The sequence below is a fragment of the Myotis nattereri genome (genome assembly GCF_964212035.1).
Source record: "Myotis nattereri genome assembly, chromosome: 3".
Classification (NCBI taxonomy): domain Eukaryota; kingdom Metazoa; phylum Chordata; class Mammalia; order Chiroptera; family Vespertilionidae; genus Myotis; species Myotis nattereri.
Genome location: NC_138077.1, coordinates 46,856,377 through 46,884,197, shown reverse-complemented (window position 1 = coordinate 46,884,197; position 27,821 = coordinate 46,856,377). Strand labels below are relative to the sequence as shown.

The following is a 27,821-nucleotide window of genomic DNA, read 5'->3' as shown; positions in this document are numbered from 1 at the left end:
TACAGCATCAGTGCCTTTCACACAGTATGGGGCAAACCGCTGTCTATTTACCTGACCATAGGCTGACACAGATAAGGTTCAAGACAAGGAAGTGGGTGCCAGAGCTGCCCTGCCACTTTGGACCTAAGAGTGATGACTGCCTCAGATCCTGGCTCTGGGAATTTCATCCAGCGCACCTTCTGAATATTGGAGAAAACACCCATCCCAGGAAAGTGAAGATAATGCATAAGACAAGAGTTCCGTGGACCACACAACAACATGCACGTATTAGCTTTTATACTAGTAAAACAGCAAAGAGAAAAGTTTCCTCTATTTCTTTAAGAGGACTGTCAGTGAGAAGGGAACATTTCTCCCGTTTAAAGACTTGCTTATAACAATATTTTTCAAGGAACTCAGCTCAGATGGTGCAGGAAACATATTATGGTCTACTGTGGTATGCAAATTCACTGCTCAGCACACAGGAAGACAAATCTAATCATGATCCCCCAAGTCTCACAGTTTCTGATTGTTTCTCCTTCCTTTCTTCATTCTCTTTTTCATTTTTCTCATCTTTGTTTCTTTTTTTTTCTTGTCTTTTTCCTTACCCTCCTTTTCCTCTTCTTTTAAACTGCTCTATGATGTAGGAAAATTAAAGCAGCTCAATGTCAAGAATAGGGACGTTTTATTTCTTTCATTAAAAAAAATTCCTTGCCCTGACCAGTTTGGCTCAGTGGATAGAGAGTCAGCCTGTGGACTGAAGGGTCCCAGGATCAATTCCAGTCAAGGGCATGTGCTTTGGTTGCGGGCACATCCCCAGTGGGGGTGTGCAGGAGGCTCTGACCAATGTTTCTCTCTCATAGATGTTTCTAACTCTCTATCCCTCTCCCTTCTTCTCTGTAAAAAAATCAATAAAATATATTTTAAAAAAATCCTTAATGAGTTAAAGGCCAAATTCCTCAGAATTGTCTCAACATAACAAACGATCATTTTTGTAAGGCATGAAGGTAAGTTTTCGATCAGTGAGGAAAAATTGGAAAGAAAGGAAAGCCAGTGAAAAGTGAACAGTCCTCACTTGGCAATTATTCAGTCTTTGGAAATTTCCAAGCCCTCTGCAGTCATTAATTAATTAGAGAAGATGATGTTCCACTTTACCCAGGCTAGAAGCGTGACATAAAGAGGTCTAGAGGCTTTCCTCAAGCTGAAAGAGGAATGTCACGGGAGGAACTGGGATTAGACTTAGGAGCTCATTTTTCCAGCCAGTAGTCACACCACTAAGCTAAGCAGAGTCAATACTGGACAATAAGGTCCTCTGTGCACAGGTGCCATTGAATAGGAGCAGTGTTCTGCTCAAAGACTAACTGTGCAAGAGCCCATCCCCTCTGTCACTAGTGCCCCCACAATGCAGAATATATCTGTAGCCTCATCAGCCTCCTTCCCCTTTCACCAAACAAAGACAGATGGCTAAATATCAACCTCTAACCACTCTCCTTAATAATCACAGAGAAAAGTACATGATTTGATTTTCACATTTTTAAAATGCACAATGTAATGTTCAAACACATGACACTATTGAAAAACAAATATTTAAACAAAAAAATTAAATTATGTAGGATTCACTGATATCCAGAAACCATAATAACAGATCATCCTGAATAATTACAAAAAGAAGGAAAATAAAATTTCATGCTTTCTGGTGAGTGGTTAATGAAAGTTCGTTCCATTACCCTGAGTATATTGACCAAGTCCAGATGCTAGTGATGTGGCTGAACCCAGCATCTTAGATCCAGGCTGTATATTGGGCATTGATTCTTTTCCTGCACCACTGGATTGGTTCCAATGTTGAATGAAGGGGGCCTTTCCAGAGTGCTGATGACATGATGGGAAAACAGGAAACTCAAAGACTAGCTTACCACTTCTCACAAGATTATTCCCTCCAGCTAGACATAGGTCTCAAGCCTGCTTCCCCCAGGTGAGGGTGATAGGATCCTAAAACAACTTTGGGCCTATCACTTTCCATTAGGACCATCCGAAGTCAGGTTGCTTTGGAAGGAGCAAAACTGCATTTAAGACAGCTGAGCCTAAATGTTAGTGTCAATGATCCCAAACCAAAATTTTACTCTTCCATAGGGGAATTTATTGCAGTTGCACTAACGTGAGATAAAGTTGAATAATGCAATTGTTTTCTGACCTGTTTGCTCTGGGAACCATGAAGGACTAATGTTAATACACTGTAATGTTAACAAAGGGCAAGGCTATCCAGGTTGGCTATTTTGGACAAACTTTATTTAAAAACCAAACACACAAACAAACTTACTGACATTTATTTTTATAAAGGGATTTTAGAGGGGGGGGGGGGGAAGCTTTCCAAGAGCAATGTTTCCAAAACACTTAACTGGGAAACTTTAAGTTGGAAAACATCATGGCTGGACCAATTTTATGTAAAGGGTATTCATATAAAGGATGCACTTTCAGGGAAGTGTTCTTCTCCTCTAAGGACCCTAGAATTCATTTTGGAGCACCATTAGTAGAGCACATACTTTCATTTGAAAATAGTGGTTTAGTAAACACACTCCTGGGAGAACAAGGACCTGACATTTTTGTTCTAATGTTGAAAATGTGAATGAATATGTCTGTAAATTGACAATGTCAAATGTGCTAAGGATTAAAAATATATAGATAGTCCTTCTACCCAAGTTGCTCCCAAATTACCATTCAGTTTCTAACTATTTCTGATTTCTCACAGCTATAAATGAAAGAAAAAGAGGCCGCTGTTCTAACCCAATGGCTAAAACCTAGCTTGGTTTATCCATCTCACTTCTTCAAAGTAATTCCCCATTGGTTCCTCTAGTCATGGTAAAAGGATATATCATCATGCTGGTTCTAGTTATCATGGAAAATCAAAATTGTAGGTAAGTAGGTATGTGTAATATCATATCTTACCTATTCAAAGGAAGAAACTTAATGTTTACTTAAAAGACATACATGCTTGCAAGTAAATAAAACAATGAAAAAGATAACTGTCATAAAGGATTTTTTTTAATTGCCTTATAGAGTTAAAGGCTAGAGAGTAAGATTCTTCTTGCAGGATCTGTAATGTGGATAGACAAGGTGTGATAAGCAAGTGCCATTATACTGCAGCAACCTCTTCCCAAAGGAAATTAGACAAGGTGTCTGCATTACCTTAGATCCCCTTGGCCTCACCTGTCTCCTGGGCTGTTAACCACTTGTTGTGTCTTAGCAGCCACTGTGGTACCAACTTTGCTTGAGTCTGACCACTGTCTCATAAACTCAACCTGACAGAAGCTCACCTCATGTTTACCCTGCATACTTCTCACTTCCAGACCTGATGATATCCTGTCCTTGTAATGCATGGGGTGCTACAGATTTGTTTGGTGCCCAAGTAAATGGATGTCTAAGTGTGAGGAAGTTTCTGACTCACAGAGAAGCTTGGTTCAAGAGGAGACAAGATAAATCATTTCCCCCTTTTTACCACCATAAAAAGATTACCATGAGTTGTTAGAGTTCATGTGATCTTTTGGTAAATGATCTTTCAAGATTGAACAAGTAGATGCAACAGGTACTAAACAATAGCCATATTGGTAACATAAACCCATATCCCTATTGGGATCTCCTTTTCCTACTTCACTCTTGCTTCCCTGGCATTGTAGTTGCTAATTAAATTAAAAGAGCACATATATTTTTTGCCTTAGACTCTGCTTTCTGGGGAAGGCTGGCCAAGATAGGCAGCCCTTTATTTCTGTCACTATGACAATGAGTATCTTACCTTTGGCTGCAGTGGTGGTGCACAGGGGGCTGGAACAGGATCTGTGATATAGGTCTTCTTGGGACCGGCAACTGGATACATGCCAGTAGGGTGCTGGTTTCCTGTCCCAGAGGGAGTGTACCCTTGTTCCCGTTTCCAGGTATTGGGGTGACCTTGTTGACCATAGGCAGGATCAGAGTCATTTTTGCCTCCATACACAGGCCCTGCTGGGCTATAGGCTTCATAATAGCGACCTTGGTTAGGGCCATATCCATACCCAGGCTCAGGTTGAAGGCCTGGGGGTGGGTTATATGCATAATCCATGCCTCCCCGTGTTGGAGGAGGTGGACCTTGACCAGAAACAGGAACTGGTTGAATGTTATAGCCCTGGTGCCCTGACCCTGGGTTGTAAAATTGTCCTGGTGAAGGGGCAGCCATGTAATGTGAGCTGGGCTGGGCTGACTTCACCTGCACGTTGAAGGTAGGCCTTGAAGGGGTGGATGCTGTAGTGTAGGAGGCTGGGACTGGCTGAGGCTGGGGTTTTAGTGTCCCTATTGGAGCCACAGGAATGGGCCCAGCCTGAGGTGCAGGCTGCGGTTTCAATGTAGACTTTTTGGTTGCTGTTAGAGGGGGTTGGTTTGGTATAACCATTCTCTTGTGTCCTGTGACAGGGGTGGAGACTGGAGGAGAGGCTGTTGCACTGGCAGAGCCCTGAAAAGAGAGAGAAAGGAAAAACAAAAACAAAAAACAGACATTATTGCCAATGGAAAATTTTAAAAATATATTAAAAACTTCCAATTATTATTTTTACATTAACTCCACAAAATACAAATACAGCGTGGCTCTTGGCTTCTAAGAGTTCAGAGAAGAGACTAACACAAAATCAGCTGCATTTTTGTGAACTACAAATGGAAAATACATAAAGGTGGTAAGGGAAACAATGTCATTTACAATAACAAGATAAAAATACTTAGGAATAAACTTAACCGAAGAAGTAAAAGATGTACTTTTGTATTGAAAACGATAAACTGTTGCTTAAATAAATTAAAGAGGACTCAAATAAATAGAAAGCTACCTGAGTTCATGGGTTAGAAGACTTTAATAGAGTTAAAATGTTAATACTTCACAGAGTGGTCTACAGATTTATTGGTATAAATACTTTTCAAAATCCCAAAGGTGCCTTTTTTGAAAAAATAGAAAAATCCCTCCCAAAATTCATATGCAATCTCAAGAAACTCTGCATAGCCCAACATTCTTGACAAAAGAAAACAAAATTGAAGATTTCAAACTGCTCAATCTCAAAACTTATTATACAATTATAATAATCAAAACAGTGTGGTAGTAGCATAAAGACAGATATATAAATCAATGAAATAGAGAATCCAGAAATAAACCTTTGAATGCATGTTAAATTGATTTTTTACAAAAGTGCCAAGACCATAAAATGGGAAGAAAACAGTCCCTTCAATAAATAGTGTAGGGACAATTGGCTATCCACATGCAAAAGAATGAAACTGGATCCTTACTTTACACCATATACAAAAATAAACTAAAACTTTAGCACTAAACATAACAGTGCAAACTATAATACTCTTAAAAGAAAACATAGAGAGGTAGCTTCATTACATTAGATTTGGGAATATTTTTGTTCTTATTAAATATGTATAACACCAAAAACACTAACAACAACAAAAAAATATGTTGATTAGCATGATCTTAATCAAATTACCCCAACACTTAGTCACCATAGTGCTAAAAGAAGGTAGTAGAGAAAGAAAGCTGGAGGACTGGGCAATGGAAATCAAATTAAATGAATGAATGAATGAATGAATGAATGAATGAATAAATAAATAAATAAATAAATAAATAAATAAATAAATGCAAAGAGGGTGTTGAGAGCAACAAACACTCCAGCACAACCAAGGAGATGCTAAATTTTAGATCAAAGAGTAATTTACCAAAGACAACTGAAATGCAGCCTCCTCCTCTTATATCTTCCTGATGTCTGTTGAATTCATTCCTTCAACTCAGAAATACTGACTATACAACTGAATATTACTCAGACATAAAAAAGACTGAAATCTTACAATTTCCAAGAACATGGATGGATCTAGTGGGTATCATGCTAAGTGAAAGAAGTCAGTCAGAGAAAGACAAATATCATATGATTCCACTTATTGTTGGAATCTAAAGAACAAAATAAATGAATTAACAAAACAGAAACAGACTCATAGATACAGAGAACAAATTGATAGATGGCAGATGGGAGAGGGGGTGGGGTACTAGGTAAAAAAGGTGAAAGGATTAAGGAGTACAAATTTGTAGTTACAAAATAGTCATGGGGATGCAAAGTACAGCATAGAGAATAAAGTCAATAACATTGTAGCAACTATATATGGTGCCAGGTGGGTAACAAGACTTATGGGGGGAGTCACTTTGTTAAGTTATATGAATGTTTAACCACAATGCTGTATAATTGAAACTAATATAATATTCAATGTCAACTGTAATTGAAAAAATAAAATATGACCTTATGTTGTCATCATGAAATTAAAAACAAAAAGAAATACTGAATGCTCTAATGACACAAAGGTGAAAATATCTTCCTTCTGAACTGTGGGAGGCTAAAATTATGATGGGAGATAAGTCAAGGTTAGGAAAGCTTGGAGATCCAAACATTTGTCCTCAGGCATTAGTCTATTAGGAATCTGCAAATATGCGAATGATGCAATGTTTTAATTTTGTTCTGAGATACTAAGATTAGATTTGTTGATATAACAAATAAGTGGTCACACTCTAATCTTGTTGTTTATTAATTTCCAGGCAAATTCTAGTATGTAGAGGAAGAGAAGATGAAAGACTTAAGATTACTCTATTGCCATTTACTCACACCAAACCGCAAGATATAATAGATGCTGCTAACTGCTAACTGCTTCCTCATCATACACATTCCCTTACTTCATTACTCCAGAATTTCAATTTTGTTCAGGGCAGCAATATGCCCACTTAATATACTGCCTAATACTGCTTTGTCAGAAGAAGCTGCCATGTGACATGGTTCTGGCCAATGAGATGCACACTAAACATTTTTGAGAAAACTAGGGTTCTCCTGACATAAGCATCAAACCTTCCTACTTTTTTCCTCTTTTCCCCCTTCTTGCCTGGAACATGGATGTGGGGCTGTAAATGGTGCACTATCTTGCTCCCACCATCAAATAAAAGTCTATTGATTCAGATATTTAGTGTTTGGGGAAGAGCTTTTTGGAGATCTAGGTTGATTCAGAGATAAAGATTAAAACATTCCCATGGCCATTTGGTTAACATTTCACTTCCAGTGAGAAAGAGAAAAATAACTACTGGCCAGGGAAACTTTAGAAATGAGTCAGGGCATTTTTTTTTTTTTTATTCACAGTGACTAGGGTACGCTATTATCATTAGATGGATGGAGGACAAAACACATCATTGTCAAACCCAAGATAACAATAGTGCCCCTGTTAACATTGATAGACTCTTGGGACACATATCCTCTGGCAAGTTGACTGTGAGTTCCCAGTTGCCAGGAAGGGTCACTGGTCCTCTCTAGAAATTACCCTCTACAACACTCTCTCTTTCCTGGTCCAAATAACTGCTCTCTGCCCTGGTCCCCTTGAGCCTAGAGGAGATAACAACTCTGACTCTGCTAACCGCAGATCATCAGTCCGTCCCTATGACTTTTCTGTGCTTCTATGTATAGGATGCCTGTATAAATTAACTCCCGAGAGAAGCTAGCTTCAATGTGCCATTATTTTTTATGGGATCCTGACTGTTACAGCTATCTTTCCCACATATTTGTCACAGTTGCTGTTTCCTAGGGCTTTTGCAAATCTAGATTTAGTTCTGTTAAGTTACAGGAGGCTGTGGAATAGAGTTATATGTTTCCCTCTTTTTAATATTAATCTTTGAAGGGGAAGACTTGCAATTCACATTTGTAATTTAAGCAACCTGAATAGTCTTGTCTTGGTAGAGTGAACTTTACCTTCTGCATAAAGATGGTTGCAATAGTGCACAATGGAAAGAGATACAGTTTTTTTTTTTTAATTAAAAAGCCTATTTAAATGTATATCCAGAAGGAACTCTAAAATCAATACTTGTTTAAGAGGGTCAGGGTTTTTTTAGTCAACCATGTCAGTCTTTAAAAAAATGTCAGCATAAAAGACTTGAATTAAAGGGGAGGAATCAAGTTTTACTTTGATGACTCAAGATCAGCAGAAACTCAGAGTTCCTGTTTGGAACACTTAAAAAACCCAACTAAAAATGGAGATGGTGACTGAGCAACAGGGCTAGTGACAGGCACTCTCTGCTGCAGCTGTAAGAAGTCTGCCCCCAAAACAGATGCCCCAGAAGTGACAGATTTTGAAAATGAAAATCAATCACCTTCATAAAGTCAACAGCAACAACAAAGAAAGGATTTGTGTAGAACTCAAACTTTAGAAACAACTTTTTCACAAATATCTTTTTCTCTCTTGGTGAACACATATACACTCTCAGAGGCACTGGAACCTGTGTGTGTGTGTGTGTGTGTGTGTGTGCGCGCGCGCACATGCATGTTCTCAAACACACACTATTCAAACATTCCTAAGATCTTTGAAGGAAGGCATCAGGGCACAATTTCAGGAGCCAGTGCTTTCTCCTAGGAAATATCTCACCAGGAGAATTCTCTTCTCTTCTGGGCATAAGAAGTTTTCTCACAACTTGATTATGAATTCGGCTGTGTATGGCATGTTTATGAGTATTTTCTATATCATATATTATGTGTGTGAAAATAGCATAGTTAGCTATATTTTTTCCGTTTCAATTTTATATTCTTTACCTCAGTGGAGGTGGAAGTGGTAAAGAAGAAGAATCATTTTAAAGCATATTTATTTACGTTCTTCATGGTTAAAGAAAGCAGTGGCAACACTTTCTGGGCCCACATAGTCAATTAAATGCATAGTGAGTTTTTTCTACTTATTGGATTAGTTGGCACTTCCAAGTATGTATTTTTTGGCATTTCACTTCTTTTTTGTTTATGCAAGAATCCTTAAAGTCTTTATCATGATTTAACATTTTCATTTTGAAAATCAAGTACTTTTAAATATTAAACTCATATAAATACATGTCTGTGTGTATGGGTATTTTTCCTGAGACTTGAATCTATGTAGCAGTAATTTAATGGGGTTATTTTTCCATTAATTAGTTTTAAATATTTTCAATATGTAAAGGTCTGTGAAGCTACTGCGAGGAGAAGACTATTCTAGGATCAATAGTGTGTCTTTCCCTGTTCCTCGGAAGTTTATGGAGTCGTAGAGGGGCTCATACATAATCAGTAATTGTTGAACTTGCCTTCATTAAGAGACAGAATTGGTGTGGCCATAAGACAAGAACAGACAAGGGGCCATGTGAGCACCTCTTGTGCTTACTTCTTAGAGCATGTTCTCAACTTCTTTTAAGCCCAAGTCAGTGTATCATCTTACATTCATCCATTTCCATTACCCCTGCCCACCCATCACCTGAACTCACCTGTACAAACAAAAATACACACACACACACACACACACACACACACACACACACACACACACACACCCCTAATCTAACCTAACTTAACCTAATCTATATATAACCCCTGATTATTTCTCACTTTATTTTACCTTTGCTTCTCTCCACTAAATACGGTCCTCATTACCACTACCCTGAGCAATTTATTACCAAGATCCAACCTTACTTCCTTCTTATCTTCCTCCTTAATACTGCCACGATGATCTAACATGAACACTTGATTGTGGCTGGCTGATGATCAAAATTTGGCAATGACTCTGCCTTGTGTTGAACTCTTTGCTTTTTTTTTTTTTTTTTACTTTCCACATACTTTATAAAGATTTTTACAATCAAGCCCTCACCTCACTCTCCAGCAACATCCACTTTTTCACACCACGCACTCCAGCAATGTTAACCTTACATAGAGAGCAGAATAGAGCATGCATGTATGTCTGTACTCATATCTGTCAGCCAGAACCTCCTACTATAGCTTGGGATCCATTCTATACAACTCCTCCATGGTAACCCCATGCTGCTCAAACAGTTGCCTGCATATTCTCCAAGTCTCAGATCGAATAGTGCTTCTTTTGTCATGCCTTTCTTGACTCCCATGGAAGGTTGTTGAAGTTCAATCTACGGTTCTTCACTTATACTCCCAATAGACTTTTTCCATACCTCAAGTAAAATAATCAGATGGTGTTTTAATAATTGACTGGCATGTTTTACAACTTGGGAAGAAATCAAGAGGAAAGCGATGAAAAATCAAATTATCATGGTCTTAAACAGAGATATTTATGTTTTGTAATAGAAAATCCAGGGATAGATAGTTAAGAACTACTATGTCTTCTCAACAGTGACAGCAGGACTCAGGCTCTTTCTGCTAAAAGTACTTTTCTAAACTTTCTGTAAAATTGTTACTGATGACATTAGACAACATTCTGCCCAGTGGACACTGAATAATTATACTCTTTATCTGACACAGGGCCTATTCTCTTCTCTCTATACTCATTCCCTCTAAGAACATGCCATTAACTGAAAAAATTTTCCATTAAGAAGACTCTTTTGAATTTCTATCTCCAAAATTATCTGTATTCTGAATGCTAAGTCCAAATATTTAATTATTTCATGTGAGTAACCGTATGTCCCATATCCTCTTCAGGCTCAAGATGTTAAAAACTATTCATCGTATTCCTTGGATCTACTTTTCATGCTTTTGTCCTGATTTTCTCATCTAGGTATTGCTCAAATACCAAGATTAGGAATCATTCTTGAGACTCTCCTTCACATCCCATTCAAGTACTCAATCCTGTTGACCCTATTCCCTGTACAGAAAATATTATAATCCTCATATATGCCCACATTTCACTATTCCCACTTCTGCTACCTTATTCTAAGATCTACTACCTCTTACCAGAAATGCTCCAACATTATTCAAATTGGTGTCCCAGTACCTACTCTTATTCCCCTCAGTGAATCCTTCATTCTGTAGCTAGAGTGATTACTTTCAAGTGAAAATCTGATCCCATTACTTTCCTGCTTACAATTCTTCAAATGCTTAGTGGATAATTTAGACTCAATCTATCTCTCCTACCTCTACTTGAGAGTTATATGACTTGTCACTCTCTGACACTGACTTGCTTTAATACCCGGTGTGTCAGGCTCCCTCCCATTGCAGGACTTTATCCAGGTGCTTCCTTACCTCTCTCTGATTTCTATGTCTAGCTAATTCCTAACAATACCTTAGTTCTCAACCTGAGTATCAGATTCCTCAGTGAACTGTTGCTGAATCCTCTGGCATAGTGAAAATTCTTTACAGCTCCCCTTCTGCACAAATCACACTTGTATAGTTCTGTTTTCATAGGGTTAGAGACTGTCCTTTTATTCTGATTCGCCAGTGGCTTTTTAAAATATATATCTTAGAACATAGTGGAGGTGTTCAACAAATATTGTAATGCATTAATCAATGAATAACAGTTTCCCAAGAAAAATGCATTTGTCTTTTCAAATTATAAAGTACAAAATATGAGCTGTTTCATTTCTCCTATTACTTGACAATCAAGAAACTCTGTGATACATTTAATGTATGCTTAATTACAGTAACCTCATTAGTCTCTCCCTCTAAATAGTTTAATGACCTTATGAATAGATTAATAAACTACTCCTTAAGAATTTAAACCAAATTATTTATTCAATAAAAATATTGAAATTCTGCTGTGTATTAGGCAATAAGATAGGTTTTTAAAAACTCAGTAAGACAAAGTGAATAAGAATCAGTGCACTAGAGGATTCTTAGTTGATTCAACCTTTGATACAAATGTGGTTTATTAAGCAGAAATGCCTTCTACTTAAAACGGAAATTTTCTAAGGTAAAAGAAGGAGAAAGTATACAAAAACTAAAGCCTTATACATAAACAGCAACATAAAACTCAGAGCCCTTTCATTACATTTTGATTTCAGCTAAATAAGGACATGGAAAAATACTTAAGATGTTAAACATAAATATCAAATACAGCATGTCAAATGAAAAATACAGACTGTGAAAGTAATCCTACATGCAATACAATTGAAATAATATTTCCATATGGAAAAGGAATAAACAAACTATGGAAAGGGAAATGGTGATTTGTTAGAAAATAGGATTATGAGTATTTCATCTTCAGGACCATTGTTTAAAGTTATTTGAACAAAATCTGATGTCCATTTTTCACTTGTAGTTATCTACTTTGTCTATGTATCTTTCGGGCAGGAAACACTAACTAAAATACCTCGTAGTGTTGAAAAAAATGTTTAATAATACCAAACATTAAAAAACATTTACTTTGTGTAAACATTTTGTGTTTATACTTAATCCTTACAAGCATCCTTGAGGCAGGAACTATAATTATCTCTATTTTTCAGATGAAGATACTGAATCATAGAGAAATTAAGTCACAGCCCAAGGTTACAGTACAAGCAATTGGCAAATCCAGGATTCAAATCAAGATAGCTGGGCTCCATTGCTTGGGTTTTATTTTTTTAAAAAATAATTCTCTCTCAGGTAAAGAAAGAGTAAAATAGACCACATATCAAAAAACAAAAAATAAGAGGTCTTCTCAGTTTATCTATTGTATTCCTATTTTTAGGAGATGTGCAATCAGGATATGGCTCCAGAAAAAGAATTCTCTCCAGGGAAAAAGAAAATGGAGTGAACGGGATGACAGATCTTCCTGTCGCCACCTGGGAAACAGGAATTTCATTTAGGGCATATAAACAGAGTGACAGGGACTATATAGAAATGAAGACTTCATACACTGTCTAAACTAAAGGCTGAAATATCAATTCAGTGTTCCTCTTCTGACTTTTGTTGCAAACACAAGGAAGCTAAACAAAGGGTTTCTGCAGGCCAAATGTGGTGTGTGAGGTATTCTTTGCAACTTGCATTCTAAGTTAAGCACACCATAAAGCAGAAATATCACTTTGGAGGATGATCAATAAAATTGAAGGGCCGTGCACTAGAATGCAGGAGAAAAAAAAAAAATCAGGTTTGCCACTGTTTAGAGTAAAGTGACATTGAAAAAGTCACATTACTCCTCTAGATTGACTAGTCATAGGAAATACAAAGAAGATTTAAAAGTACTGTTATTTTTTTTTCCTGCTCTTATAATGAAGAGTCTATCTTTTTCTTCAAATTAAAGTCTTTCTATAACCCAGATAAAAGATGAGCTTGCTGGATGACACACAGGGTTGAGAGGAGACCACCCACATGCTCCTTGTTCTTCTAATGCTTTCCTTTGTGAAAGAAGACATAATGGCATTCAAAATCCAGTGATTTCAAGAGTAAATCCTCAATATCTGCAATGAGTTTTAACGGCCAATAAGAGCTCATTCACATCTCTAATGATTTATACCACGCAGGTGCCTAATAATCACTGGATAAATGAATGGATAGATTTGGTTTCTCAGTTACTTCAATAAGAAAAAAAAAAATGCAAAAACAGCTTACCTAGTTTAGTTGTAATGACATGCATTTCTCATTGGATACTTGTATCTTGCTTAATAAAAGATTAATTCATCATTTTCTGTAAGCACTTAACTGAAAAATAACTTAATGGTGCCTTCTTGAATCCCCTCACTAATCATCTTCCATAATTCAGTATTTATTACTAATAGATCCATTTCTCACTGATTTGGGCCACTTGCACTATCCACTTGATAGATGACCCCAGGAAGTAGAAAACAACCTAACAGATTAAGAGCACAATCTATGAACATACTACTACACATTTAGATAAGTACTTCTCAAATCTGGGCATACCACAGAATCACTTACACATAAGACTTTACTAATACAAATTAGCTTTCATTTAGGGCATATAAAATACAACTTATCTGAGACCCATCCCCTCAGAAAGTGAAATCTGGAAATTAAAAAAGGGACAAATGATTCTTTGTTAAAATCAGACGTGAGAAATATCTTTTAGGTGCCATTGTTAAAGCAGAATAAAGAATACTACCTGGACCCTGTGGCTATGAATAATGGGAGAGGGTCACCCAAATTGTCTTCAAAGGACAATGTTTATGTAATTTAGATTTAGGAAACAAGGTAACGCTTGCATGTTTCTATAAACTCCTTATGGGAAATCTGTCTGTGGTTTAATTAAATGATATGCACATAAACATGAAAAAATCCATATATTTTACTACTAGAAATTTAGTCTAAATAAGTAACCACAAATGGCATAAATATTTAGTTTTTAAAAATGTTCATCCTGCCGAAACCGGTTTGGCTCAGTGGATAGAGCGTCGGCCTGCGGACTGAGAGGTCCCAGGTTCGATTCCGGTCAAGGGCATGTACCTGGGTTGCGGGCATATCCCCAGTAGGAGATGTGCAGGAGGCAGCTGATCGATGATTCTCTCTCATCGATGTTTCTAACTCTCTATCTCTCTCCCTTCCTCTCTGTAAAAAATCAATAAAATATATTAAAAAAAATGTTCATGCTAACTTCACTTTTTTAACAATGAAAGACTATAAAAAATTTAAATAATTACATAGAAATTGGTTAAATAAATTATAGTGCATTCATAGAATGGAATACCATGCAACAATTAAAAAACATGTTATTAGCATGCTTTAAAACTATCAACAACCCCACAATTACACTTCCAGGTATATATCAAAAGAACCCGAAGCAGAAACTTAAACAAATGTCTGTACACTCATGCTCATAGCAGAATTTTTCATAATAGCCAAAAGATAGAAGCAATCCAAATGTCCTTTGACAGGGGAATGGATAAACAAAATGCTTATTTAGCTTAAAAAAAGAAAGAAATGTTGACACATGCTAAAACATGAATGAACTTTGAAACATTATGCTAACATGAAACAAGCCAGTTACAGAAGAACAGATACTGAATGTTTCCAATTATATAAGGTGCCTGGCATGGCCAAATTCATGAAGACAGTAGAATGTAGGTACCAGAAGGGTGGAAGGATGGAGAAATGGGAAGTAATTATTTAATGGCTATCCATTTTCATTTTCATAAAAGAAAAGGTTTTGAAGATAAATGGTGGTGATTGTTGCACACCGATGTGAATGTACATAATGTCACTGATCTGTGTCCTAAAAATTTGTTAAGGTGGTGAATTTTGTTATGAATATTTTACCACAAGGAAAGAAGGAAGGAAGGAAGGAAGGAAGGAAGGAAGGAAAGAAGGAAGGAAGGAAGGAATTTCGAAAATCAAGAATTTTATATATTTTAAAATCAGTTTAGGAAATACTGTTTTATATCTGGTAATATATGCATCTCTCTATATCTCTCAGATGCACATACATAAATATATAGCTAGAAAGATTTATTCTCAAACTCATAACAGGTTATTTTAAGGAGGTGATTTTTGGATGTTCTATGTACTTTCCCTGTTTTCCAAAGTTTCTATCTCAACCATATATTACTTTTTGAATCAGAGTAAGATATACATCCTTATATATCTATACATACATATACATATGAATATATATTTAAAATAACATATGAAATATATATATATATATATTTAAATATAGCACACACTAAAAATATCGCATTGTAGTATCCCAACTTGTATGTGTGTGTACATAGACAAAAAAGGAAAATATACTAAAACATTAAAAATAAATTTAAAATATTTTAAGAGGTTAAAAATTTTATCAGCTGAGGTAAACAGAAGTTTTGTTTTCAAATTAATATTTTTTGTATTTTCTACATTAAAATGTTACTTCATAAATGGTAGCAGAAAACTGGTAAATGGTTAAAATAATCTCAAAGATTTACTTTTAAAATTAAAATTACAGGATTTTAATTTGCGCCACTAAGTTTCAAACGCTGCTACCAACACAGGGACTTGTACTAATACACTAATTTTCCATCCTTGATGGACAGCTAAATCACACACACACACACACACACACACACACACACACACACACACATTCTTGCAAGTCACACACATAGAATTCTTGGGAGAGAGATGCAGGCATAAATATCCAGCATCTGTGCATTGGATCAACACTTGCTCATTTCACAGTGCAAAGCTCTGCAAACATGCACTACATGCACCACCACCAGTGAAGGGCTATTCTTAATAGCTTCAGAGGCAGAAACAGCAAAAACTGTATGATCTGGGTTGCCACTGCAGAGCAGTTTTAGTCTTAGAAGTTTTATTATTTATTTAGTTTTGACAATACTTCTGAACAGGTATATGATACTTAGAAGACAAGCAGTTCTGAGGACTACTGAACACATCATGCCAGTATTCCCAGATACTCCCCCTCCTCCCCACTTCCCCCCGAAATAAAATCAAGTCAATTTGGAGCACCAAGATGCCACCTTGAAAGTCCTTATTTCTTGATCCCTAACTATGGAACACAGAAACAATGATCCAGGTGTAGCCCTGCACTCACATGTCCATAAAACTAGCATGTCATCGTATTAAAACATGGAAAACCAGTATTTTAAGGAGTATTGCCCCCCCCCTGCCCAATATCTGTTAAATGAGATGGTATGTAATCAATTTTGAACGTGAGAGGTCTTTGAGGCTCTTGTTTATACAAATGCACATACAGCACAGTACACTTAGACCCTAGCATGCATGTGGCTGGCACTGAGTAAAATGCCATTGCAATGAGGCTTAATTCAATTGGAGTGTGTTCTATAATCTAGGCCTGTAATGAGAAAAGAACCTATTTCTACAGCAAGTGACCTCATCCACTGAGTCATCCCCTCAAGGGCCTAGCCACTCTTCTCCAACCAGGCCTGCGGGGGTAGAGAAAAGCACTGAGCTAAACCAAGTAGCTAAGAAATAATACAACACAAATCTTGATTAGATTGTGATAGTACATGTGCATTTTTACATGGCTGGTGGCGATGGAGGTGGAAACAATAATTCTGGTGAGTAAACTGGCAATGAAGAACCATTAAAATACCCATAACTTATTAATTATTATTATTTTTAATTAGATGGTGGTTGAGGAAATCATGGGTCATTTGATCTGATGAAATGATATACAGCTGGTGTAGCTGCATTCAAGGGAAGATACATTCAAAATAAGTCAATAAAGGTAAAATAGGAGTGTATATATAGGTATAGCAACAAAAATTTTGTAAACTAGTAATATTTTAAGGAAGTATCTCAAAGACTTACCATAATGTGACTGAATGTTATAAAAGTGCCCAGACCATTTTTTTCTCTTTCATATTTTAGAGACTGTTGATTCTACATCCTAAATACCTTCAATCTTTTCAGTTTTTACTACCATTGCATTAGTACCTTAGTACAGTCTACTATTTCCGGTGCCCTAGTTTATGGCATTTCATATACACATATGCCATGTACATATTATTCCTCTGAAGGTGCCACTACTAGCTTTCTAGTCTCTTCTCCTACTTCCCTCCCATCCACCTTGATGTCCCAGTCATCCTGTGCTTACCCTTCTGGAACACTTTCCAACCTGATTCCACCTCTCAACTACTCAATAGTATTCATCCTTCAGGTTTCAAATGAATGACACTCCTGCGAAGCCAGTCCTGATTCTCTATGCCTAGGTGAAATGCCCATCACTGGTGTCCCTTGAACAGACTGTACCTATCTTATGACAACCCATGTCCATTGTTTTGCAATTCCTCCTTTAATGTTCTCTTCCCTTATAGTTTCATATGGATTCTTTCTTATTCAACATGGTACCCTTAGTGTCTAGCAAATAGATACTCCATACATATTTGTTCAATGAATAAAACTTATTTTGATAATGCATTATTGACAAATTCTATGAGAGATATTTAGTAAAACAATAACTGCCATAGTGGGCTAAAGTATAACTGCCCCACACTCTTCTCCTTCACAGTTTTGAGGAGTCAAACTCTTTCCATATAAGAACTATTTAAGTCAGAAGGTTTTGTAATTCAATCTAATTTAATAAGATATTCTGAGCTAATTTATATATTTTAGGTTTCTTAGCTGTAGGTAACAGGAAATGTGGTGAGCGTGATTCAGTAGTTTTGGTTGTAATAAACTACTATCATAGAACCAACTATTCTAATCTATCACTGTTATTCAGAGACTATTAATACAAGGATGGGATCATTTCTCTCAGGAAAATCCTGAATCATGGAAGGGTTTGTAATTGCTGAACAATAGTTAAAGCGTGACCATCTTTGAGATACATACTAAAAAGACTGATCTGGGCAGACAGAGGTAGGCACAAAGGAATTTTTGAAAAAGAATAACTGAAGCTGACTTATTTGTGAATAATTAAAATATATAATAGTCTTACGGAATTGTAGAGGATAAGGGATTAATGGAATCTGAAGACCAAATTTCTACCTGCTCTTCAAGGAACCAAGTGTAAGGAAAGATTCATCTAAAAGACTAAGGCCTTGACAGGTTCAGAATTAGAACCTAGTTTTCTAGACTCTAAGAACAGTGTTCCTGCCATTACAGGCTTGGGAATAAGCCTACAAAAAGGCAACAGACACAGTTTTGTTTTTTTTTTCGACAAAAGTGAACCTCAATATATGAACATCAGGCAGCACTGCATGAAAATCACCAACAAGGATCAATGGGGACAAGTTTGGTTGCTGTGTTTTCATACAGGAGTTTCCAAAATAGTAGTGGAATTCAGTAAGGGAAGCCACAGTGTGAGCGAGTGACTATATTTGCTTCAGTGGAAACAAACCGACCTTCGTTCACATATTTTCAAAGGAATTTGAGTGGCCAAAAGCAAAGTAAAAAAGAAATAGGTGGTAGGTTACAATCCTTAGAGAATTCCATGAGCAAAATTTGCTAAGACTTATCAAATATTTCAAATAAAATATTAAAAGAACACCATATTTACTGCACATAAACTCATAGCAAAATCATTAAATTCTGGCTAGTTGCTTCTTGTTGTTGTTTTTTTTTATTGTTTGTTTTTTTCAGAAAGCACGCTCATTTTTACATGATCAGGGTATTATTAAGATTTAAATGTTCATCATCCACATTATATACGATATGGGAACAAAGTTTTTCTTCTCCTAACATACTTGTTCTCAGAAATGGAGGTTGTTTGTCCACTTATTGTAGATGGATAAAGAGGCTGAATCACAGAAGGACATAATTTCTAAGGAGAGTGCACTTACGCCACAGAGTAGGAGGAAGGGTAGAAAATGTTTTCATAAAAAGTGACTATTAGGGACAAATAAGAGCTCTATTCACCAAACCTGTACATATCCCTTTATCCTTGTAAAACAAGCTATGAAAGCACATAATGACTAACTGCAGCAAAATTACTCACATTCTAACTTTGCATAATCGCTAAAATGGTTCTGTTTTTTTAACCCTCCCCCTTCAACAATTCTACGCTCTTAAATTTTTTTTTTCTACCACAGCACAAATGGTTACAGCAAACGAGTGTACCAGGCACATCTGCTGTTGCAGAAAGAATTCACTCTCCTGTGCCAAATCCACGTCTATCGGAAGAAATAAAAATAAATTGTGAGCAGGTTCAGCAAATGCCCAGATAAATTCTTCAGTGACCACATGGGGTACATTCACTTCTGCTAGTTGGTGTGGCCAGGGAATGGTGAGGTGATGAAGTTGATCTGGAAGCAAAGATTTCTCTCACGCCTGTCTTTGTCAATCAATCAGAGTACATAGTGGCGGTAGCTCCCTTCTCACTCTCTCTGGGCAACTATTCATATAATAGGGTTGAGCTTATAACCTCAGAGGTGAAGGAAAATTTGCAAAGTGTTTTGCAATATTTGAATAGTCTGCTTAAAAAAAATAGCAAAAGCAACAATAGTCAGAGTAAGAATTATCCCCCAAACTACTCCTTGCTATTTTGTCCATTTATGATTTTGAAAGCTTTGTTGATGTGGCCCATTTAATATTTTAGAGCATGCAGTACCATAAATGTGCTAACATTTAAAAGTAGTAAAAATGTGTTTACTCTTTTCTAGATAGGCACTGTCAGCTGGAAATTTCAGGATAGCTTGTGGGAGAGACCACCACTATTTTGACCATGACACATGGTGACCAAGCTCCATGGATGGAAGAGCAAGGGAATGGAGGGTAGGCAAAGAGAAGGGTATCATCAACCCTACTAAAGCACTTCAACAACAAAGAGGTACAAATGACTGACAGAGTTCAATCATTTGGGACTCATTCCTCCAGTGGAACTTCCTTCTGAAGGTAAAATGAAGAGTTATTTTATCCTTTGTTCTTTCTTTTATAATTGCAAAATGGCAAACAACAATAGATTCAAGATGAATATTCTTTGGGAAACAATTTAAAGCTGGGACAACAAAGTTTAAAAGTCGAATCAAAACAACTTCACTTGTGCTGTTCTCTGGGTCGTAATTTACTCTTTGTAAAATTAGGGGATTCAGCTGGGAGAACTCAAAGATTCCTGGTAACTTAAAGTGCTAAGGAGCACCTTTTTTTAAAATATATTTTTAATTATTTCAGAGAAGAAGGGAGAGGGAGAGAGAGCTAGAAACATCAACGATGAAAGACAATCATTGATTGGCTGCCTCCTGCATGCCCTTACTGGGGATTGAACCTGCAGCCTGGACATGTGCCCTTGACTGGAATCGAACCCAGATCCCTTCAGTCCACAGGCCAACACTCTATCCACTAAGCCAAACTGACTAAGACCTAAGGAATACCTTTGATCTCAGAAAAAATATGACACTTAACATCGTTTGGAATGGCATATAAAGTGAGCCTTCTCATTCTGACACTACTTTCAATACTGACTTTGATAAATCTCAAAATCTATCTTATGCTATAATGTTACACGAACATAGCAGGATATAAACTTGTTCATGTAGCATGATTAGAGTCCAGTATCATAAAACACTTTTGAGTGGTTACTTTTAGGAATATAGGTATTTTGTTCTTTATTTCTTTCTTCATTTCCTTTTGAAAAAAAATTATATTTAAAATAAATTTAAAATAAATATATTTATATTTAAAATAAAATAGCTTTATTTACAGAAAAAAAACAATATCTCCAAATATCATTTTCTTTCAGAGAACACACTGCATTTTCCAAAACCATCTATAAGCAAAGAAATATGATATTAGTTGCCTCTAAATATATGACTTTAGAATTTCTTTTTGAAAAATGGTATCATTCATACATTCATCAACCATTAACTGACCACCTTCTAAATACCAGGAATTTTGCCAGCTGCTGGGTAACAAGTTGCCATTCCTGGCCTCAATGAATTCCACTATAGTTGAGGGAAACAGGCAGAAAACCAGTGGAAACTTCTCAGATTCCCAGAAGTCTGGCAAATTCTACTTGGAATACAATGCTCTACTGCAACCCATTCATTTTTTAGACATTGAGCTGAGTTCCAGCCAGCCAAAAAATACTGGCTGAAAAGGCCAAGAACCAGGGTCCTTCCCTGTACTGTGTAACTACTGGATAAAGTTAGGCAAGTTCCTGTCTTCTTTGTTAGCTCCTTCCCCTTCAGAAAGGGTAAATGTTTCTCCATACCTAACATGGGTAGTAGAATTCAAACTTCTGCTAGCCTGTTCTTCCCCTAATATACTGTGTAGCTCAAATAAATGCCATCACCTAGGTAATGAGCATGCACTCTCACGTTTTGAGAACTGTTGTTCTAAACAATGTAACTCTAGAGTAGGACCATATTCTAATTTTCATTTATTTCTTCTTTCATAACACTTGAACATGGTAGGACAAAGATTAATCCACAGTAGGAGATCAAAACATCACTGAGGAATGAATGCACGTATGAATGAATATATTCAAGTATGAAGTTTTCCCTCATTTTCTTAAAGTTCTTGTGTGTGTGTGTGTGTGTGTGCACGCACGCGCGCGCGCGCGCGCAAGCACTTTTGATAGGCAGCATTGACTATTGTTGGTGAGAAAAGGGGAACATCACAGGAAGAAAAGTGAAAAATAACACAAATGATCCTAGACATAGTATTAATTTTATTGCTAGATTTCTTCACTCAAAACCCAGGGATACCACCCATTGAGGACAAGCAACAAAAGTAGTCAATAAGATATTTTGCTATTATAAGAAGATAATTCAACTTTGATTGTATCTATTCTTGTGCCACTCATGAGTTTTTAAAATGATGTTTGAACAAAATGGTATCATTGACTGTTTCTCAGAGTGATGAATGAAAGTTCTAGGTGAGCCCTAACATAAGATACTGTTTCTCCAAATAATAATACTCATTGTAGAAAATATGGAATATATTAGCAAAAATCAGAAAGAAAATGGAAAGCACTCACAATTAAAAATCTTAATAATAATTGTTAAATTTTGGTTAATTCCCAAGTTTTTATTTTCTATGCATTTACATATGTGTGTTTGTGCTTTTGCATGCACACATGGATGATTTGTATGGGTATTGATGTTTAATGTGAATCTCTTTATGTGAATTTTTTTATATTTTTTATTTTAATATAGCATAGATTACACGTTGTAAAATTCTTTAAAAAAGCTGATTACAGTCTGATAACCAAGTAGTCAATCTGCTTTAACAGATATGAGCACTCAAACACAATAACCTACTATTTATTATACATATTTAATTGCAAAGCCAGGCTGCAAAATATTAAGATTTCCCCACTCTACTTTCTTCATAAAGCAGTTTGTTTCTGATAACAAAGATCTGAGGAGGTGCAATCAAAATATCAGGCACGCACTTCTAAGCAAAATGTCAACTCCCCACCTACTCACTTCTCATGAATATCAGATGATCTTTCACTCATAATCATGCAATTCAGACCCAAGCCAAATGCCTCAATGTTAAACACTCTGATATCCAATTCCAAAAGCCTTGTTGTCTCATGACATTTGATATTTGAGATGGAGCATCTAAGAGCATTCATTTATCATTATTGTTATCACCATTATTAACATTATGTATTATTATCACATTCTTTCTCTCTCTGTAACAGGTAGATTGTTAGTTAGGAAGCCAAATGCAGAATGAAATGAGGAAAGCTGTGTAGAGGAAATACTATTGAGGGAGAAATATGTTTTTAAAAGATATAAGTGCACTAAATAAGAAGCTACTTAGACAATCAAGGCAAGAAATGACGAAGCCCTAACAAGGGACAAAGTTTTAAGGACAAAGGACCCTAGAGCATTAACTAGAGAGTTTATACCTATACAAATCCTCACACAAGATATGTTTTCCTAGAACCTTTTTACTTTTCACAATGATGTTTCCAAATATGCACAGGTATGGAGCAAATGGCTGATTTGAAGGATACAAGAAAATATGCTAGAAATAACCATTGTTAAGACAGACACTAGCAGGGGTGTCAAAACAAAAAATAAATTTAGTCATAAAATTAGGCTATGTTAAAGTTGAAGGCCTCAAACCAAGTAATTAAAATTAAGTGACATTGTTCACATTTAGTGAACTGTGGCCCCTTTAAAGAAGAGGATGATTTGTTTATTTTAGGATATCCAAGTAGTACAATAATCATGCATATTACTTAGTAGAGAGCTAAACAACTTTTGAAGAAGCACAACAAAAGTCAAAATTCAAAGATCTAAATTTGCCTTTGATTCAGAAAGTTGCCATATGGCTGTGGAGATTCCCATGTGAACCTTCAGGGGGAAGGAGGAAATTACAATAACAAAACCCCCAAATTACACTGTACTTATTTCACATACTTATTAGACTTTCTCTAAACACTTTAACTAAAATTGGGATTTGGGGTTAGAAAAGAACCACCAATTTAGCGTTGTTAAATAAAGCCCTAAACTTCCAGTGGTGCCAACTCTCACAAATTGAAGGACATAGAAGTCGTGGGCCATTTAAATAGAACTCAGTTCCAGCAACATGGAGTCTAAGTTTCTACATGCATCTTGGGTTAAAGCTGCCACATTCCTCACCACACCCTAGTATTCTGCAATCAGAGGCTAGGTGTCAACCATCTCTCTCTCCTCGCTGGCACTGAGTCCTTTCCTCTAATGAAAGGTAATATGAACTATTTCTTTTGTAATAACTTGTCTGTTAAAAACAAACACACAAACAAAATATGGGAGAAAATGTAAATTATACTTAGGTGTCCTCAATGTAAAAAAAGAAGCATCTATGAAAAGAGAGAACATAACCTAAATACCATCATAAAACAAACCATGGTTTTGGTGTGCTTCGATCACTTACCTAGATCTGTGATATAGAATTACCCTCGAATAAATACACTGTCATTCTGCACTAAAGGACCAGAGAGGCTATCTAAGTCTATATACAGAGTGCTGTGCAGAGCAACAGAAAGGCCAACAATGATTCAAAAACAAATACTGAGAATAGAAAACAAAATCAGTAAAAATGCTGCAGACAATAGCAAGGCCTTTGTATTTTCAAACGGAGCTATACAAGATAAACATTTCATATATTCAATTCAAAATTTACTGTTTTTTAATAAAGTCTAGAGTATTTAAAAAGTCCAATAATACAATATCTGCCAATAGAATTTGTGAAACTGTCATGTTTTATGATTTTATTATTTGCCTTTCAAATATGATCAAGTAAATAGCTTCAATGTATAAAAACTATTTTGAGCCTCACACATTTTTAGCTGTAAAGAAATAATGCAAAATAACTTATCATGGAATCTAGAGTGTTAAAACTATTTCAGAGTATAGTATATTTAAAGACGTAAAAGCATTAGAGTTTTCAGAATATAACTACTGGTTTATAACCCGCATGAATGTGACACACAAGAAATCACGCAGGTACTGAGAATATTTTGAATTTTTCATAAATACAGATTATATGTGGAAAAACTGTACATGTGTGTAAATATTATATTTATCTGATTACTCATTGATAAAGAATGCCATTTTTATGATAGAAGTAACAGATCTGCTTTCATTTTCCTTTACATAAGGACTTTGTCATTCTTTTGCAAAACTATGGAGAGCTGAATAAGGGAAGGAAACACAAGAGGAACTCACAGATTGCTTAAATGGACTAAATGTATTTATTTTTGTTCCTCCTAATTTTATGACCTTTGCCAATGTCCAGAAGTGATAAGGATTGCTGTAAAAAGAAAATAACCCATCATGGACAATCAAAAGTGTCTAAAATAAGACACAGTAAGAAAAATACTCCCCCACAATTAAATAAGAAGCAGGTCACAAGGAACTTGGGTCTTTGGAGTAGGGAGACATTCATCACGTCGGTTCCCTGGACTCCAGGGGCTCACATATCAGCAAAAGAGACACAATGCTCTAGTCAATGCCTACAAGGCAACAGTTGATTATACTGAGCACACGACAAGTGTATTAAGGTTTATATGGAACATTCCCAGACTGGCAGGCAGAGAGGTCCCCAGAGAGGTTCTCTGAGCTGTCCTGTGGGGTGGATAGAATAGAACACAAAGGTGGCCTCCTGTGCTGTGAGCACATGTCTGTCCGCATTACAGGAGAAGTAGGTGGATTCTGCTCCGAGCACAGGATGTGAGAAGAGGCGCTGACAAAGGGTAAGGAGAACAATGAAGTTTGGGAGGCATTTAATAATACCTGAGGGCACATTATGAGGTGGTCCTTATCCATGTGCATTACATACAACTGAGAAAGGGGCTGTCATTGTTACCAACTTATAGATGAAGAAACTGAGGTTAGTTTACACTTAGTGAGTTTAAGTAACTGGTCCAAGGTCAGAGAATAATCTAATGTTGGTATTTAGTCTAGACTTTGTGCTTCTGAAGTTGTTTGTTACATTTCTATAGTAAAAGCAAGTACAGAAAACAAGGATGCAAAATTAGATTAGGACAGATTGTGAAGGGTAACATCTGCCTTTAATTTCAGTTGACACTAGCCTGATAAAATTACAGGACAGACATTAGGGCAAAAGAAGGGCGGGGGAGGGACTCGGTGCTGAGGAAAAAAACACACACAACAATATATATATACTAATAAAAGAGAAAAATGGTAATTGGCGTACGGCGATACTGTTTTCATTGGCTAAACAGAGCTATATGCAAATTAAGTGCCAACTAAGATTGGCAGTTAACTGCCAACTAAGATTGGCAGTTAACTGCCAACAAGATGGCGGCTAATTTGCATATGTAGGCACAATGCAGGGAGGCGAAAGGGAAAGCAGGAAGAAGCCCCCTGCCACGGACAGTGATCGGAAACCCAGGGGGGAGCTAAGAGCTGGGGGGCAGGGCAAAGGCGGCCCTGGTGCCGCCTTTGCCCTGCCCCCCAGCCATGATCGGAGAATCAGGCGCCTTTGCTGCCCTGGCCAGTGATAGCAGGAAGTAGGGGTGGAGCCAGCGATGGGAGCTGGGCACGGTCGAAGCTGGCAGTCCCAGGAGCCAGGGGTCCCTTGCCTGGGCCTAAAGCGAAGCCCACGATCACGGCGCCCCCCGCTGCCACTGCAGGTCCCCGCTGCCCGGGCCGGATGCCTAGGCCAGAGGCATTAGGCATGGGCAGGGGCGGAGCCTGCAACCGCGGGGAGCTGGGGGTCCCCTGCCCAGGCCTGACACCTCTGCCGGAGGCCTCAGGCCTGGTCAAGGGGCCTATCCGGTGATTGGTGATCGGAGGGTGATGAGGGACAACTCCTCTGGCCGAGGCATCAGGCCTGGGTGGGGGGCGGAGCCGGGGGTTGGGGGGATATGATGGTCCCCTGGCCCAGGCCTGAAGCCTGGGTCAGAGGCATCAGGCTTGGGCGGGGGGGGGAGCAAGCAATCAGAGGGAGATGGGGGTCCCCTGCCCAGGCATGATTCCTGGGCCAGAGGCCTCAGGCCTGGGCGGGGGTCAGAGCCAGTGATCGGGGGGAGATGGGGGTCCCCTGTCCAAGCCTGACACCTCTGGCGGAGGCGTCAGGCCTGGGCAAGGGGCCGATCAGGCGATCGGAGGGTGATGGGGGTCAACGCCTGAGGGCTCCCAGTATGTGAGAGGGGGCAGGCTGGGCTGAGGGACACTCTCCCCATCCCACCCCCCACACCCAGTGCACAAATTTTGTGCACCGGGCCCCTAATATACATATACATACATATATATATATATATATATATATATATATATATATATATATTGCAAATATATATATATATATTGCAAATATATATATATATATTGCAAATATATATATATTGCAATATATATATATTGCAAAGAGAACAATTACACTCTGCAGAGAAAGACTGTTTCATTAAGAGTAAGGATGCACACATCTCCGGTGCAAATTACTTCTGTTTAGCTGAGGGTGACATTTCAGTCTTGAAAAAGGCAGCTTACAGATGTTGTTTTATTAAAGACCTTATTGTCATGGCTATATCCACTATTCTGTATACACATATGATCGTAGTTTAGAAGATAATATTTTTTAATATCAATTTTTTCCAATGTGTGATACCATTTAAAATCCTTTCCTCATAGGACATCCAAGGGAATTTAATTATCATGTTAACATATTGTGAAAATTAAAACAACATCGCTGATGGCCACAGAACCAGAAGCATGACCTCCCCCCCTTCATTAGGAGCCATCATACTCCAATGCACTATATGTTTGAGATGAACAGTTTTTGTATTGCTTCGGTTTTTTAGGAGTGAGAGGATGTGGCAACACAAAGTAAATAGGTGAATTGTTCCCTAAACCAGTTAAATAGTAAACCACTGAAAAGGGAAAAAAAAATCTATTTTATTGTAAAGGAAGCAAAATAACACTAGATCCCACAAAATTCCTTGCTGATTTATAGTCCTGAGTACATTGCATCAGATAATTCTGGCCATCAATCTCTTAATTCAAATTCAAATTTAACAGGCACTAAGCACTAATAATCATCTTAAGAAAGGCTGTTTCAAACACACTGCCTTTTTATTAGCCTCTTATACCAAAATCATGGTAATTTCTTAATAAAGTTATGAAAACAGGCCACATTATTAATTGTATTGCAAATATAATATTTAATTAAAGATACATTATGTTGATAGAATTTAACATATGGTGCTTGGGCTTTGCAAACCATACAGAGTAACAACATGGAAATAATCACAGTAAATGCCCTCTTGTG

The 27,821-nt window shown here is 37.1% G+C and overlaps 1 protein-coding gene across 5 annotated transcripts in view; it reads right to left on the bottom strand.

The window, feature by feature from the left end:
* LPP (LIM domain containing preferred translocation partner in lipoma) overlaps positions 1-27,821 on the bottom strand; it is a 654,879-nt gene that overhangs the window by 243,504 nt on the left and 383,554 nt on the right. For all 5 annotated transcript variants that reach the window (XM_081087023.1, XM_081087021.1, XM_081087025.1 and 2 more), the window contains one exon: positions 3,764-4,453. In XM_081087023.1, coding sequence (XP_080943149.1) covers positions 3,764-4,453 — 690 coding nt within the window. The remainder of the gene's footprint in view (positions 1-3,763; positions 4,454-27,821) is intronic.